The following is an 18,270-nucleotide window of genomic DNA, read 5'->3' on the forward strand; positions in this document are numbered from 1 at the left end:
AAAAAAAAAAAAAAAAAGATTTAGACCATAGACAAAATAAGATACATGACATTAAATTTATTCCAAATGCAGGAAAAAAAAAAAATTCTACTATCTAACATCTGTGAAAAACTTCATTAAAGAGTTCCACAAAGTACTTGACTTGTTAAGAACTTCCTAAGAGACTCCCAAAATTGCCCAAGTCATAAAACAGTGTCATTGCCTCAGTCATTCAGCACTTTTCAGAAAAATCATTCTTAGCTGTTTGTTTAAGGGGATAAGGAAACAAGGCCTCTATAATGGCTTCTGTTATAACAAGAAGCTGTATCTACAGACTTTATATATTGTTTACTATCTCAGAAGGAAGTTGTTAAGAAGAAACATTAGAAACAGGAAACTATGCAAAAGTAAAGGGAAAAGAGGGAAGAATATTAAGTAAGTTAATGTTATAAAACCCAACAAGCTAAATGTACAATCAATAAACAAAATCCTATTTTTCCCCCTGCTGCTAGGTGTGAAATGTGGTGCCAGACTTGCAAGGATTCTATCTTCTACTTCTTAAAAAACTTTTTAGACTCTGACATATCTGCTTTCAAAAAGAACTCAAAAATCCTCACACATCTAATTAACTTTAGAACTTCACAGAACTTCTATAGGGAATCTACTAGGAGCTTTAAAACACAAAAAAATCAAAAAGTAATCCCTACATAGTTTGCTCTCCCAGCCTACTAATTATTCATCCGAAAGGACTGCAGCCTAAAGAATATCCCCTTAAGCATGACAAAAAGGTAGTTGCTTCCAACAAATTGTAGGGCCATGATTTTATTATCTGAAAATTGATTAGATAAGAGCCCACTCTAATACAAAATCTGCTGTAGGCTACTGACATCATGTTGTGCCAGCAATAATCCTGGTCTTGCAGCACAGACCAATGAATCAGGCACTACAGCATATTAGAGAAACTGTCAGAACAGAGATCAAACCATCACTATCTATCCACATTTAAGAAAAGCCTACAGATACTATTGTCTCATGGCTACTACTAAATGCAGGAAAGAAACAAGAAATAATGCCCAGTAAATTATATTAATTAAATGTGATTTAAACTAACAACCCGTAAGAAAAATACATAAAATTATGTTACATTAGGACTTTAGATAGAGAGACATCTCATATAAAGCAGTAATTCTAACTTTTAAAGGAGTGATTTCCTTGAAAGTCAGCCACCTATTACTTCAAGATACTATCCTTCCTTCTAAATTCCAAACAATACTAATCTTCCCTGGAACTGCCTTTCTAACTATTATCATTTTTCATGAAAGCAATTAGAAAGACCAAGTTATCTTGAGTAATAAAGCCATTGTCAGCAGCGTGGCTTGAGAATGTCACAATACTGGAATAAGGATTGAAGAGGAAACAAAAAACTGTTTGCAGATAAAGTCCTTACTCAGATCTACATCTACGGTCACTACCATCACCTTGATTTAAAAAATAAAAAATAAAAAAAAATAAGTTGATCTTGTGTCTTTCAGTATGTCAGAAAGGTTGAGGATGGAAAAACAAACATACAAAATAACAATTTGATTATGCAACAGGATGTTCCCTGCCTGTATATTTTCATTTTGTTATTTTTTTATCAAGAATTTTACTTAGGAAGATAAGGAAAGCCTGACAACTAACAGGAAGGAATGCCTACAAATTTTAATTCTCAATTTGCTTATATAATCTACTTCAGATTAAACATGTCTCGTTTAGGCCAGTAACAAGTACCTCAAGACAGACTTAAGATTTTTTTGTTTGTTTGTTTCCCCCTACTCATCTGATAGAGCGGAAGGTAACACTACAAGTATGGGGAGTAACCGAGTGAAATAAAAAGGCAAGAGAAAAGAATACCTCTACAGACTTAGAGATGAACACAGAAGGAAAATATCTGAAGCTTTACTAGTTTGAAACGATAGCAGTTTCTTTCTCAGCACCTACATTCTGCTGAATAGTATCTTAAGTATGTTTATAGAACTTCCTTCTAAGTTTTGGCAAAAGAATATGAAATCCAGTTAAAAATATTGCATTGGAGCTAGAGCAAATATAACGCAATGCGTCTTCTCAAATCTATATTGCATTTCAGTAATTATGATCATTCATTTTTTCCCCATGATAGTTGAAGAATGAAAAAGAACAGGTTTTCACAGGGCTGGGTTTGAAATCTTAAGAATGGTTTAAAAAGTTACAATAATTTTCAGATATTATACAAGACCTATGGCAAATACTACTAATTCTCTTCAGATCTCATTTCAAAACATTGCTCTCCTCAAACAATAAGATAAATTCACCCTTTCATGTTTCCTTCTTAGAAGGTGCAGTGAATACCACAATCGTTCTTATCAAATAAGTTGCTGGCACTGAGCTCATGAAAATAATGTCTCAGACAGCAGTATTCACTATACTTGCCAAGAGGGATGCAAGGAATACTGCCAGAATACACAATAACCTGTCTCCTTCTCCCTGAACTCCAAAATAAATACGCCTGAAGACTTAAGCATCAAAAAGTGTTGTAAATGAATGAAGAATTATTTTTCCTAGTGCAGTCTATTAAAGTATTGTCATTCATAACTTTTATTACATGACCTATGTGAACAGAGTGTTTGCAATATAGCATTTAAACTTCAGTTTACTAAAACAGCTACCAACGGCCTTAATCTAGCAAACCCATTCAAAGAAAGCATCAGTTTCACTGAAAGAATCCAGAAAATTAAGTGCTCTCCAACAGACTTCACCTGTTCACACAGAGTTTTGTGCAGACTTCTAGTCTGTCCCCTGCAGGACATCATCATATCTCTGGCTATGATAACGGTAAAGCCATGACTTCAGCGTACCCACTCCAAGACTATCCAGAGTCTTCCCTAAGTGGCCTGCAGGACAAATTCCTCCTAAAGATGACTGAATTTATTCATGCCTGTCTACAAGTTTCTTGCAAAAGACATCTGAGCCTTCTGGAGACTTCTGGAATCAGATTAATTGTGAAGGAGCAGAGGCCTCGAGTGTTGTGTTCCTGAACTTGAACATCTAGAAAAGCACACCAGATTATTACCTATGCTAAAGGAAGAGTTGCTGTGTGAGTTCAGTAGTTATCTCTGTTTTATCCCCAGAACTGACAAAACAGCATGCATGTTCTGGACTGTGCCAAGCAGCCACACATGAAGTTCTGAACTACTCACTACGCCCATCAGCGGTAAAGAAAAAAGAGGGAGAGGTCAGGGTACTGAAATAAGGAATATTAAAGGGGTGAAGAAAATTGAGATATTTTTAGGCAGAAATCAAATTAATTGGGAGAGTAGGGAACTAGCTCTGCTACAACAAAGATAAGGGCAGAATATGAGTCTCTAGCGATTCAGATTTCAATCGCTCAAATACAAACAATTTTTTAGATTAACATACTTGCATGCAGCATGTGAATATCTGAGTAATACCACTAATTCAAAATCTTCAATCTTACCAGGCACAAATTAGCAAGATTAGCAAGAGTAATCAGCAGTACACTTCAACTGGAATAACCAATTACAATCACACTCAGGAGAGAAGAGAAAGCACTGTTATCAAGGCTTGGTTCCCTTACGCACCACTCCTTCCACTGACAGACAAAAAATCTTTAGGATTTCAGAAATATTCAATGACCCTTGATCCAAAAAATCACACGTATCTTATACAGTGCTCTAGATGGTTGCCATTAACAATGTACTGTGCTAACTATTCTACTCCTTGCAATCGTTAGAAATTTATTTTATAAAGTTTCAACACACCTATATGATGAAAGCAAGTATTTCAATTAATATACATTATATGAAATATAACTAATTTGAAAAGAAGTGCAAAAGGAAGATTTTAAGAGCTTATAAGGCAAGAGAAAACTAAAAACTAATGTTACCTGTGTTGTTCATGTAGTGCTTCTACTTTGGTAAGAAAATCTTTGTTCTGTTCTGGTATAAAGTTGTAATTGGACAGATATCCTGAATGATGTATTGAAGCATCGTAGTCTCCAAGTTGGGCTGTTGGAAAACAAGAAACACAAAGGTTTCACAGTTAATTATCACTTACAAGAAATCCCTTAATTAAAATAAAACAAAACATTCACATGTAAGGAGAAATGCAAGAATTCTGAATTATTTTTCTGCAGGCAAGGAGTATTGAACACAGTTAACTGTATTATAACCATGAAGAAAAACTTTTCAAAATATGCTTACCCTAACTATAGTCTCAGGTACTGAAAGAAATCAGTACTTCACTTACTCATACAGCCACAGTTTTGCAACCCAATCTGTAACATCACCACACAGTACGTGACACATTAAAGGGAAGCAAAATGCTCCAGAAAGACAAAAGAAATCAATTCGATGTATCTTTACTTGATCACAACACATAGAAGACTTTAATTAGATCTGTCACTTAAAGAGCAACTATTCTGTACACTGTAAAAACTGTTTTAACTAGAACCACTGGAAGTGCCCTACAATTCAAATGTTAATTGCCGTATTGAACATGAGGCATAACATAGCATAAGAAATAACTCCTAATTTACACACAATAGTGTATAAAGTTACCAAAATTAAACATATGCTTATAGATACATAAACTAAAAACAGCATTTCTTAAAACTTTACTCCTTAATTAATGATACAAAATAGCATGTATTTTTAGTCACTAGATTAAAGTGAATTCTTCAACACAGTTGGTGGGATATATGAAAACACGGAAGTACAAATGATCACTAATCTATAGCCTCAGTCCACACAAGTATTATTTAAGGACACATCAGCATAAACTTATGCCCTAGAAGAGATAGATATACATTTACTCTTGTTATAAAGATGCAAGGTTTGTAGCAGGAAGGTGGCTGACTCAACCTGGCAGATCTACCCAGCTTCAATTTAGCAAACAAATTAAAACCTTTATTTCATGTTAACTTCAGTATTCTTATGAAATACTTTTAAGACATTAAACCTAAAATTAGGGGATATTTAAGCAAATCACTAGAACTTGCACAGTTCTCCTTTATTGCTTGAGAGCATTAAGGTTTTTTGTTGTTTTTGTTTTTTGTGTGTGTGTTGTTGTTTTTTTTTTAATATGCAATAAACCATAAAGATTCTGAAAATGTTTCTGTATGGTGTGTAAATTACCACAGGATAAGTATTTGTGTTTGCAATCTATACTGCAGCTCAGAAAACTGCAACTAAATCATGAACTTAAAGAACCTTTAGGAGCCATTCTGTTACCATTATTTAACAGAAGAGAGACTCAAATGATTTAGACTAGAGGAAAAGTAAAAATATAAAAAGGTGTACTTCAGAAATAACTTACAGGTACAATAACTATGGTGTATTTGTAATACAGGCTACAGCTGGTATTTGCTACTTGTATATCCAAAAAGGATGTCATGTACAGCATAGGAAAGTGAATCACCACGGTACAAAACAGTTCCTTAACAAATGCTGTCAGAAGCTAATACAGTTGCACACGTAATTGTCAACATCAAGTGAAGTATTTAAATATTTTATAGAAAAAGAATGTGGAATGATGAACAATCAGTAATTTAATTTTGCATACCAACGTTCCTTGCTTTTCTTTTTTTTTTCTTCTTTCACAGGGTAGTCTGAATTTTAAATTAGTAACAAAACAGGTGTCAAAAGACACTATTTCAGATTTAATATTTAAATATGTATTATTAGAACTAAAACACATTTGAATAATGCTGTCAAACAATGCATCTTTGAAGAAAACAAAATGAAGCCAAAACAAAACAAATCAGAATATTCAGAAGTATAACAGGAAACAGATTATTTATTTATTTTTAGGAATATTAGCATATTAACAGAACACCAGGTTTCCATCAAGAATAAGGCTATGACTACGGAACAACTGAATATATAGACATTTAGTAGAAGCGGAAAAAGAAAACTGCAGATGAGAGTAGTTGATTGAAGACTTTTCACAAGTGATCTTTTCTATGAAACATATCATGCATATCGTTCTGGTGAAAGAGCTCTGTTGCAGTAAGTCTGAATCATGGAAGAGACCAGATTACCAGGAATGAGACAATATAATTGCCCACTTGAATTCATTTGTATTAGGTATTTTTTTTTTTTTCCATTCGTTATGAGATTAGTTCTTCTTGCTCGTCTTCTATATAAGGAGTTTCCTCTGGCCTCTTTCTCACTTCTCCTAGCTAACTAAGGTCATACCAATCCAGGGAGCAGCTCAGAGTACTATTTGCTTCTTCTTCAGCTCCCCAGACAACACTTGACTGTCACAGTGAAAGAGAAACTATAAATGCTGATTAGCAGACATTTTGAAAGAGTAATGGTCTTGTGCAGGATTCTATTTATCCAAAAAGAAAAAATATTAGGGTGTGTCAGGACCACAGTAAAATCCATAAGGCTTCCACCTCTTTATTGGATTTTTGCAGCAGAGACTGAGGGAAGAATATACTGAGGTATTTTCAAAGTTTCTCCTGACATTGCTTCTGTTCTGATCACCTAGGTCAGCAGCAAATATAGAGTTAATGGGTATAATGCAGTAAAAAACAAGTGGGGTGTGTTTCCTTCACTTTTTAAAACACATTTCCCCATTTTAACTACCTATTGCTCTTTAAATCATTATAACTGGTAGAAGCAAGAAAACTGAACCAAGAAGGAATAAAAAGAACAGTTATCTTCATATCAGTTTCCTGTATTTTACAGTTTGGTACTTAATATGACAATCTTTAAAGAAGGGAACATGATAGAACCGTTCACAAGAAAGGCAACATTCAATGTAAAAAGGCATTTCTTCTGTAACTCAGTAAATGGATATTGTAATAGCCAAGGAACCATATACTAATTTTCCTTGGCTGAAGTCCCAATTCAGTACTGCATGAATTTCAGAATGTTTGAAAAAACAACCAAAGATCTTGAGCTCATACATGTTGACACAGGATATGATCTGTCTATGCCCTACTGTAGCCTAAATAAATCATGTTTTCTTCAGATTTCTTACAAAGAATTTGCTCAGTTAGAACAATGTGGGAGGCTGTATATTTTTGTCTCTTTTTCCTGATAGCAGAAAAACTTCTGTGCAGAAAGGCATCAAAGGAATGAAAAGCCTAGTTCAAGTGAGGGTAAAAAATAAAATTAAAAAAAAATTGGACATTTTGGTAGAATTCTGATGCAGAAGATGAGAAGACCAGAAAATGAGAAAAGATGACAGGCAACAGAAAAATCTGAACACTAGCAACTCAAAACTGAAGTGGAAAGGCCCTGAGCAACCTAATCTGACTTTGAAGAAGCTTCTTCCAAGCTGAACTTTTCTGTGGCTATACTTAAATGATGACATGAAAACTCCTGCTATGTGACCAAGACACTACTTGCTTGTCTCCAGTTTTAGAAATTGCTGTTGAATGCTAACAACATCAAAATGTTATCAGTTTGATCTGGTCTGGTTCTTCATTTCCACAAAGATGTCTGGTAGATCCACAAAGTATAATTCTAAGGAGATCAGCTGTTAGTCTCATGTAACTTAAAGAGGGAACAGAACTGTTTATGTGAAAAACCTCACAAAGGTGCAGAAGACAAGTTGGTTCTGAATTCTGGAAGTTTTCTTTTCATGTCTATGTACAAAGCAATAGCACCAGAACCAGTTTTTGCATATAGATGTTCTAAATAAATACAAGCAAATAGAAACAGCAGAAGGTTAGTGTATGAATGCTTCATTTACTAAGCATGATGTGGAATCAGTCGGATATTACAGAGAATTTGGTTCAAAAGAATCCTCAGAGAAGTTAGTGCCTGAAAGTTTAGTATCAACTTTCTGAAGATCTGAAAAATAGGTATACCTGAAAAAGATCAATTAGTTTCATGATGAATTTGTAACTTTTTGCAGTGTGAATATTTTACTTGACATTAATAAAACAATAAGTGAACTGAATTGCCTGTTCTTAGAAGAGGACAATAACACAGGCAGCTCATGTTGCCAGTAGAATGGAAAATTACCAAATGATGGGATAAGTTCAGGATATAAATTATATACTAGCAGCAGTTCCTCATGATGTTGTAGGAATAACATGAATGGAAGTTTAAGAAAAAAAGGTTAAATTAGTTAACTATTTACCAAGGAGTGAAAATCATCAGGTGAGAAAACTGCAATCCAAGATTAAAATATGGTTAGAGCTGCATAACCAGTTTAACATACGAGGATCTCAATAATGAGTGATGTGCAAAGATGAGATTAAAACATAATGTTGAAAGTTGATTGTAAATTTATCTTTATATGAGCACTGAAATACAGTACAAGTAGTTTAGGTACTGCTAGTTACTGTTGAGAAGTAGTGAATGCAAGATATTCCACCATGAAAATATTTCTGGAATCAGGAAAAAATCTACGACAGCAGAATACAATTTTGAAGAAAAATATAAATGTAGACTCTTTTTAGAAAGAGACTAAAATGACACTAAATGAAGCACCAAAATAAGTAAAATCAATGTAGGTGTAGAGATCAAAGTACAACTAGCTGTCGCATAAATAAAACCATTTATTTTGATGATGCACTATAAATAGGTGCTGAATAAACTTAAAGAATCTGGACAGTTCGTAGTGAGAAGGAATGCGAAAACAACAAAAGGAAAATTTGTAGAAAAACAACTATATATACACAACAGTGGTTTCAAAGTTATCCATTAAGACTCCAGAAAGAAAAATGAGTCAAACATCCTACTGTATTTCATTGCAGAAACAAACAAATAACTAATTGTTTAAAATAAAAGTTTTGATGAATTTTCTATTTTTTAAAAATATTAATAAATTAAAAGCCTCATTCTACACCCTGGTTAGAAGAATCAGGCAAAAAAAAAAATAAACATCGATGGAGAAACTCCATGGTGCAACTCTAACTTTAGAGGTGCTATTAATTTCCTGAGCATGATGTTCCCACAAATCTTCCAGCCTGTCTCCTCTGACACAGATGGGAATTCAGCCTTGTCCAACTTCTTCTGGAGGTCCCAAACTGGAATAAACTCTTACCCCTAATACCTGAGGAACCGGCATATTAAGCTCACCTGCTCACCTTTCCTAAAATCCTCACCTTCACAAGCCTTCTTTTTCTTCAAAGAACCTTTAAATCACATGCAAACCATCAACCCCTTCCTGAGTAAATTGCTAAAAATAAAAAAGACAGCAGTGTGCTAGAAATCTCCTGTTTCTCAAAGCACAGCTAAGAAGGGATAAGAGAAATAGCATTTAGAGGAGGAAAAAAAAACAAGGTAGTCACAACTGGACAGCTGAAGCTCAACAAAAATAAGGCTTACAAGCATTCATAGTATTTTGTGTTGACTTTGCTGCTGTGTCTCAGACTCAAGACTCAAGCCATCAAAGGACTAACACACATGGGAGCATATTCTCACCAAACGTATGGGACTTCTTACATACCTGTAGTTAGACACATTTAAATGCTGTTGAGGAAATGGGAATAGGCAATGACTGGAAACAAGTGCTTGTAAATCAGCTACACATTTTAAATTAAAAAAATTGACACAAACACATCCAATATTTAATTTTATAGACTGTACAACATTCTCATTTTACTCTGGTAGGAAATAAGGGATACAACCCATTAATAAATGTTATTTTATAGGAGAGCATGCCTCTAGTCAAGCAGTTTTGAGATACGAGATGCACCTTGTTAAACTCTCCTTAAAAAAGGATTTCAGAATTCACTAATTGCTTCTGTCAAAAATGCATTTGCCAATATTAAACTAACTTAGAATTTAAAGTTTTCAGACAGCTGCGAGCTCTTCAATCACAAAACAGCTCAGCTAGAACTGTTCCACAGCAGCTGCAAACAATTGCTTTTTAACAAGGAGATACTCCAAACCTATTAACTTGAACTCTCCTTAAAAAGTACAAACAGATTAAAGTATCAACAGAAAACTAGAACATTTTTACTTGACAAGAATCCCAGCAAACATGTTGAGATAAGGAGAAATAGATGGCCAGATCTCAGAAGGTCCTTTTTATTCAATCATTGTGTGAATGGCAATAACGTGGTAGCAAAAAAAAGATACTTTCTTTTAAGTGAATATGCCTTTATTGCATGTTTCATTATTTGCTGAAGCAAACAATAAAGGTAGGTATCATACAAACAGCAACAGTTAGGAGAAAAGAGAGGATTTTATTTTTTAACTGGTAATGCACTAATAGGAGTATGAGGCAAGTAGCTGAATGGGAAATTCCAGAGTCTACCAGCAAAGAGAAAGATTAAAACACACCTTTCACAGTCTTCACTGACCTTCTTTCTGCTTTAATAAAATTAACTGCACTAGAAAGTATCCAAAGCACTGAAAGGGGAACTCTTATAAAATTGAAGGGAAACAGGAATTACTTTGGCATTTCAGGTACACTACCCATAACCTATTTTGAAAATCTTGGTAACCCTGAGCTTGTCAAAAATATTTGTATTCTTCAGTGCACCTTTTCATTTTCTTGCTTTAGCACGATTGTATTGCCAGTACTTCACTGAACAGTTCTGAGAGTTCTAGAATTCCAGTGTCCTATCACATCCAAGAGATGCAGAAATGCATATGCATTTTCTTTTACAAGAAAACTAGGATGCTAGCCTTCTACAGAAGGTTCGGGTTTCAAACTCAGTCATTAAGTGGGAATGTATTTAAAGGTTCGTTTAATAAAAAGGTACTGAATACGATAAACATAAAACTGAATTTTTTGCAACTACTTGGGATTTTCATAGATATCAAGAGCTTGACACTCTGTACTTTATTCTCTGAAAACTGTATTCAAATTTTTTAGATTCATGTCCTCTTATAATTTCTGGACATTGCTAATTTTAAAGTAATTGTACAACTATTCTACTATGCTTGTCCATCCATCTTTTTTTTGTAATGCAAACTTCACTGACCCTTCAAACTCTATTTTGATAGTTTTTTAATTTCTTTTCTTTTTTCTTTTCTTTTTTTTTTTTGGCTATACTAAGAAAGGTCTTTCTTCAGCCTTTTTTAAATTATCCATCCAGGATCCCTTTAAGGGGCAGGATTCAGCTCCATTTTGTTTCTCCTACAGAAATTTTTTTTTCTATCACCCTTAAAACTTCTTTCCACCAGTAGCAGACACATGAGAAGGATGGAAATTATTGTAAGCAAAATCACTGCTGAGAGTTTTCCCATATCTAACAAATCAGTATTTCCTGAAAAAAAAAACCATTATGTAAGAACATGTCTTTCTTAATCATAATAGTTTATTTATTCCCTCCTTAACTGTTCTCTAGGTTATTTTCTTATTTCCCTGGAAGGCAGTCTTGTAGTTACTGTAACATGCACTAAGCTTTATAATTGTGAAAAAGAAAAATAAAAGACAACATTGGGAACAGTACATATTCTACAACACACACAAATAAGAACACCATTAATTGTATCTTTTTTTTTTTTTGACAGGGTCAAAAAGTAGACTTTTTCTATGTAAACATCTGGAGGTTGTAACTTTCCCCTATCTCCCAAAGCATCACTTGTAGCATTTTGACCATTTCACATTTTCATTGCAGAACAATCAAAAATATACTTACTAATCAAAGAAAAATTGATTATCACTTACATTGTACTGCGTATGATGCCAGCACAACAGCAGAATTAATAGGGCATGACAACCTGGAAAAGGAGAAATTATTTAGACAATATGAACACAAGTGTGAGCGTGGTATTTTCAATTATTTCAGCAAGTAACAACTTTTTTATCTTCAAATTGTGTCTGATATTTTCTTGTTAAGTTTAACCATCAAATCAAACAGCAGAGGTTAGTTGTTCAACAGCTTCTTACGCAAATAGATCTACCTCATCCTAAAAGGACATACTCTTGCTGGATACTTATTCTGGAAACCAAAGAAGGGATTTTTATCTGACTCTGGACATCATTTTAATATCTGCCATCCAATATATTTAAAATTAAACACTAAAATTAGCCAAATGCCAGGACAGCTCTGATCTAATGTTCAGATGTAATTCCATAACCAACACCTACTAAGAGATCCTAGTGGCAATTTCTATTTGGCAGCAAATATCCAGACCAACTTTTTGTACAAATAAAAGGAATCAGGCAAAAGAACCACCGTGTAACTGTTCATTATAAAGTGAAGATATCCCAAGACTAAAGAGAAACAAAAGCATGAACTGCTATTTATGAAATTTATGTATGTGCAGAAACAACATCTCCCACAGTTTACTCACAACAGACTCATAAACAGCTCTTAGTCAGCTACATGAAAATTTGAAGTGTTTCCAAGCAACTCATGTTTTTTTAAGCAGTATTTCATGAGGTACATCTTTACAGCAGCAATTGATACACTCAGAAAAAAGGCTTATTTGTTCATTTTTGCTTTTAAAGAGAATTATGGAGAAGTTGAAGATTCTTATTACCTTCCTTCCACAATGTCAGTCTTCAGTTGCAAGAAGAATAAGTGCCTAGAAAATATTTTTTTGAAAAATGAAAAGAACAACCCACTCATATTTAAAAGGTATTGTTTCAACTGGTAAAAGTATTGATTTCATTTTATTATGGAGGTAAGTTCCCTGGCAAACTATAAAACAGATGTATAAAGTTTAGTGGCATTTACAAAGACGTACTCACACACCCATTCTTTCTCACAACAGTTTTAAGGATCTTTGACCATCAATACTACAACCACAGGACCACAGTATTCATGTCATAACAAACACTGCAAAATATTGCAGAGCAAAAGACTGCACTACAGAATCAGGCTTCTTTTCTTCTAGGATTGCCTACCTGGGATATAATTTATTTTAAACATTCTTTGAGAGTCTATCTTGGGACTGTTTTTAATGACCAACGGAGGATGAGATGTTTGTCAAGCAGCATACGCTGACAAAAGCTCTTGAACAATCCCCCAACAGCCATTCAGCCTTGCTAACATTAGAATGTTTGACAGCGCTACTTGAGAGCAGTCGTGGAGAGGTTAGGAGTAAAGAATCCCAAAGAACAAGTCTTGGAATCATTTCATAGATTCATATAATGTTTGGATTGGAAGGGACCTTTAAGATCATCCGCAGCTATATGCAGGGACACCTCCCTCTAGACCAGGCTGCTCACAGCCTCATCCAGCCTGGCTTTCAATGCTTCCAGGGTAGGGGCATCCACAACCTCACTGAGCAACCTGTTCCAGTGTCTCACCATCCTCAAAGTAAAGAATTCCTTCCTGACATCTAGTCTGAATCTACCCTCTTCCAGTTTAAAACCATTTCTCCTCATCCTGTTGCTAATTTAAGTTTAGAGCTGCAGAACAGTTTACAACTGCATAAAGAGCAAATATCAAAATGGGACATAACTTAATTTTCCTGTAAAAAAAAAATCACGTATAATGTTTTACTATTTATATTCTCAAGGTACTAAAATTAACTAGTAGACAAACAAAGAAAGCATTTCAAAAATGCCAGATCTAGAAAGCAAGTACTGTTACCTGCTCTTCCTGAAACAAAACAAACAGTGCCCTCTCACACCCCTGGAAACAAATCTACTACACATGTTCAGAATTGAATCAGTACTCATACAAAGAAAAATCTGATATGCTCAGGGCATGCAGACAGCATAATCACTGAACTTCCCATTTTTTAAATCATTCCATTAGTTAATTAAGGGATTATAAAAGAAAGAAAGCACAACTGGCAGTCATGAAACGTTCAGAAATAGAATCCAAGGTGCAAATAAAATGAAGATTTCTGTAACTAACTTACGCTCTACCAGTATTTTGGAATTGTGGGCTGCTTAGAGCAGAAACCATTTATTATGAGCATTACACGAAGCTGCTAATTCTAAACACATTTAATACAAAGAATTTTAAGGTTATGCTATGTAATATTACGTACTGCAGTGTGCCATGTTGTGGAGGTGGAAATGAGGGCTTTACACATACTTAGTTTATGGAATTAAACATCAGACATTACCTGGTTTGTTCTTGCTGAAGTGTGTTAGGATCAGGTATGAAAAACCTTACACGAAAACGAAGGGTGCAGGGAAAACCTCCTAAAACATTTTAGAACACCAAATCAATTTTCTTTTTAAAAAAGATACACCCTAAGTTCTTATGTTTATGTTTACAGAAAAGTTACTCAAATAATCACATTGTAATCCCATGTATTTTACTTGTGGTTTCTTATTATTTTGAGAAGTCTCTTCCAATCTCCCTCCCCAACCACAATTAGAAAATATCCTTACATATTATGATGCTTTCATTGCAAGTACTTACATAAAAGTACTACTTAGTTATCTTTGCTGCTTTACTTGATTATTGGAAAAGGAAAAAGCAGCAAATGCATATGAAGCATCTCAATCAGTATAATTCTTAATTATAGAAAAACGAAGAAACACCAGAAGTTCACAGTGTCAACTTCTAACTTTTTTTATCCAAATTCCTACACAACCTACAGCATACAGTAAAAATAAGAGATCTGAAAAACATAGCTCAAGTTTTCTAACACAAATTAGGACTGTCACTCAAGTTCTACTACACTACATTCTCTGGGCTGCTGTACATGCTGTAGCATGACAGCTGGCCTGTCCTCAAGCTCTCCTTTTTGGTAAGCAATCTGTGCCACTCAAAACTGTTTACGAACAAAGAAGACTAGAACAATGCATGGAGTTAGAAGTACATTTTTCTTATTTGTTAAAAACAAGCATAAAATTAAGTTTCCTATGTTACTTGAGACAAAAATTGGCCAGAACCTGTGCATGAAACTGGCTCAGCTACCCTCAAATTCCCTCTTTCTTATCTTCCATGTAAGGATGAATTTACTGACATCATAAACTCACTACTGCTTTCACAGCTCTGAAGCCCAATAATGCTGAGATGCCTGCTGCAGACATTATTACAGCACAGTTAGCGACCCACCAGGTCCTAATAACGCCCAGGGAGCAGTAAGATAATGCAAAAAGTTCTGCTTAGAAGACTGATAGAGGTAAGACCTGCTCTAAAAAAAAATCTAACACAGAAAAACTGAACTACACATTTACAATCAAGAAATAAAAACCAAGTCTTACCTTTTAACTGTTTCCTAATAGGTTTGTTTGGTTCAAGCCATCGCTGTGAAATGAAAAACTATTAGATGGATTAAATATATTTACAAATAATGGCTGTTTACTTTTATATGCATGTGTATGTATATATACATATGTACATATACATACACACACATTTATTATTTATATACTTACAGGTGAATCTACTGAAGTTTCATTTTGCTGTAAACCAAAATATTCTTTTTCTGTCACACCCAACTGACTATAGGTCATATCCAGCAAAATCTGACCAGTGTCTTGTTTCTGAAAATAAGAAACATTTAGAAGTAAATATGTGAAACACATATTGTAAGACACAAATAATGAAATAAGTTTTACTTAAGAAAAAAATAAACAACTTGTGAATAAAAGTAGCAGCTAATTCATTTGCTCAGTTTCTCAATAATGTAACAACTTTATTATGAAAAAAAATATTTTTCTTTTTGTTTTTAAATAAAAGAGACTTTCCTCCCAAAACACATCAGGTGTCCCAAATCTCACAATATGAATTGGTATGAACACAAGTCGTTGAGGTCGGTCCAGCAATTGACTTTTATGCAGGTCATCCCTCCCTCAATCAGTCTTTAGGAGCAATACCCTTCTCTGGAGTAATAACCTGCAATCATGGCTTACAGCCACATGAGGCTGCTGTAGCTCCTGATGTCATCCCAAAAACAGCTCTTTCCATCTCCACATAGTTTTCACAAGGGAAAGTTTGTATACACCAGAACGAAGAAAAAAGGCAGGAGGAAGATGTAACTCTAGCTATTAGATCCTGGACTTCAGCTTGAATTCCCACTGACACTACTACCACTACTCCGTATCACTTTCTGCTTGGACATCCGTCCAGTCAGGTATTCCCAGAAGAACCGGAGTAATCCGGGAATTCTATGGGACATCAAGACACGTAAGTATGGTATTTTTTTTCCCTGAAATTAAATTAGCCTATCTTCACACCACTGCATTGTGGAATACTGATAACCAGCGTCCGCCAAAGAACAACACTAATCAATGCTCATTTAAATTTATTAAAGAAAAAAACAACCAAAAACCCCTGAACAAGACTGTGATCTTAAACATGCTAACATGTAACAACATATATTGCAACAAGGTACAACAAGCGCTTCAAATATAGTCAAACCAAGCCAGTTTGCTTGGCATCTTGTTTATTTAAAGATAAAAATTGTATGTATGTAAAATTTCATAAGATCTTCTGAATTTCATTCTTAAAAGCAGAAATAAGTTGCATATGTGAACAGAAGTGACATCAGAGGAAAATTTTTCATGCCACAACACAACTACTTTGCTTAAAAAAAAAAATAATCAAAGGACTTAATGCATATGCATTATAGTGACCACATCTCTGTGGATGGCCTTATTCAGAACGCTCACTCAACACAATACGGCATTCAACTCCCTTCATTTAAACCTTGTTTATTATACAACAATCAAGTCCTGCTCAGAAGACAGATTTACCTGTTTCTGTTTTTGTTTGTTTGTTTTGCTTTTTTGTTGTTTCTTGTTTTGACTTGTTTTTCAAATTCTGATATATTTTTTTTTTTACAGTGCACCAGCACTGTAACTGAGTGCTTTAAATATTAACATAGTCCATAGTCTTCTCTTATCTCATAAAAACATTCTTATTTAGAAGATAAGGAAACAAAGATTCAAGCGAAAGACACACACCTTATTTGAAAGTACTGAATATTACCCAGTATTTGCTACTGCTAGAGCAGAGCTCCAGCAACTCCACTGAGATCTGTTCGCTCACTATTTCTTCACCAGACTCCAGACAAAAGTTAAGGTAATAATAGCCAATAGCTATGAAAAGCTATGCCTAGTTCTCTAGAGCAAAGTCTCACAAAAAGAAGAATGTAGGCAATGCTTAACTCTTAGATATGAGACTAGCCTTTCCACTCTGACAGGCTCTCCTACTTCTCCCTTTCAAACTAAAGCACCTATCAAAACCGATTTCTTTTTTCCCTTGAAATAGCAGATTTCAGTTCAGTATAAAAATTACAGCACCTCAGTGACAGGCAAAAAGCATGTAAATAAGCATTCCTCATCACACGTGGCCATGATGTGCACTTTGAAGGCAGTCTTGTCCAGCACTGTCAATGAGGTGGGCTCTTAGACAAAGACTCTTTTATCAGAGAGTAGCAATACATGTACACAAGCTCTCCCAATGGAAACAGCAAAAGTAACCAGGATTCTCTGAAATAATGGACATTTCCTGAGTTATGCTCCCCAGAATTCTGTGTTATTGTTTTTGCTTTTTTTGTTGATAACATTGCTTATTCTTTTTCTTGGAAGCAGAACATTAAAAACTGTCAAGAGGCATCACATGAAGCCTGCACAACTCCGAAGCATGGCTTTGCATCTCTGGAGCATACTCCTAACACTCAGCTAGATGAGAAAATAATGGTTATTTTGTAACCAAAAGCAGTAATTACTTAGAATGATGCATACACTTCAATCAAAAGAGTTTGGGAATTTGGGGTTTTGCTACCAACAGACAAAGAGAAGATTATGGTGAGCAGATTATACTGCTGACTTTCTCTAAGTTCAGACATTCCCAATACCCTTTCTTTTCAACAACACTGCCTCCCAATTCCCGTATCATTTTTAACACTTCTGGTCTTTCAATCCAATTCAGACATCTCCACCCTCTCTCCCTCTCTCTCCACCTTCCTTCAGTGGCATACCTCTCTTTCTCCACCATAAATGAAATGCTAAGTCTTTTTACTCCTTCCCTTTATAACCAAGCAAGCTCCCTGTTTCGATATTCTGAATCCCAACCCTAGATGTTCAGCCACTGCTATTTCCTCTACCTGCTTAGCATTCCTTTTTCCTCCTCTTCTCCACTTCTTTTCACCAGCAGTTAATATCACTTTTATGTACTCCAATCCTTGTTCTTTGGTATCAAAAGCACAAATTTTCTTCTCCACAGTGCCTAGATCAAGCACCCACTCCAGAAATCTATGCCGCATTTAAGAAGCCATTTCCCACTGTTAAAATCTTTTCCAGTTGTTAAAATCCCTGCAGTTGAGGGTTTTGTTTTCTTTTCCTTAGTAAAAGTGTACTTACTTCAGCCTTTCTTTTTTAAGAAACAGATGCATCATTTTTCAGTTCTGTATAACCAGAAATTACTCACACAGCTCATGCTGCACAATCTTCAGTCTCTTTTACACATAA

The 18,270-nt window shown here is 34.8% G+C and overlaps 1 protein-coding gene across 4 annotated transcripts in view; it reads right to left on the reverse strand.

The window, feature by feature from the left end:
* The window catches only part of PTPN3 (protein tyrosine phosphatase non-receptor type 3), a 156,098-nt gene that overhangs the window by 64,508 nt on the left and 73,320 nt on the right, over positions 1-18,270 (reverse strand). Inside the window, exons 3-8 of one of the 4 annotated variants that reach the window (XM_010708587.3) lie at positions 15,232-15,339; positions 15,058-15,115; positions 13,965-14,043; positions 12,423-12,467; positions 11,605-11,657; positions 3,902-4,022 (exon numbers count right to left, since the gene is read on the reverse strand). In XM_010708587.3, the coding sequence (XP_010706889.2) occupies positions 3,902-4,022; positions 11,605-11,657; positions 12,423-12,467; positions 13,965-14,043; positions 15,058-15,115; positions 15,232-15,339 (464 nt within the window). Of the gene's footprint in view, positions 1-3,901; positions 4,023-11,604; positions 11,658-12,422; positions 12,468-13,964; positions 14,044-15,057; positions 15,116-15,231; positions 15,340-18,270 lie in introns of those variants that run through there. The other 3 variants (XM_010708588.3, XM_010708589.3, XM_010708590.3) reach the window with 3 other exon arrangements.

This window comes from Meleagris gallopavo, chromosome 3, assembly GCF_000146605.3.
Source record: "Meleagris gallopavo isolate NT-WF06-2002-E0010 breed Aviagen turkey brand Nicholas breeding stock chromosome 3, Turkey_5.1, whole genome shotgun sequence".
Classification (NCBI taxonomy): Eukaryota; Metazoa; Chordata; class Aves; order Galliformes; family Phasianidae; genus Meleagris; species Meleagris gallopavo.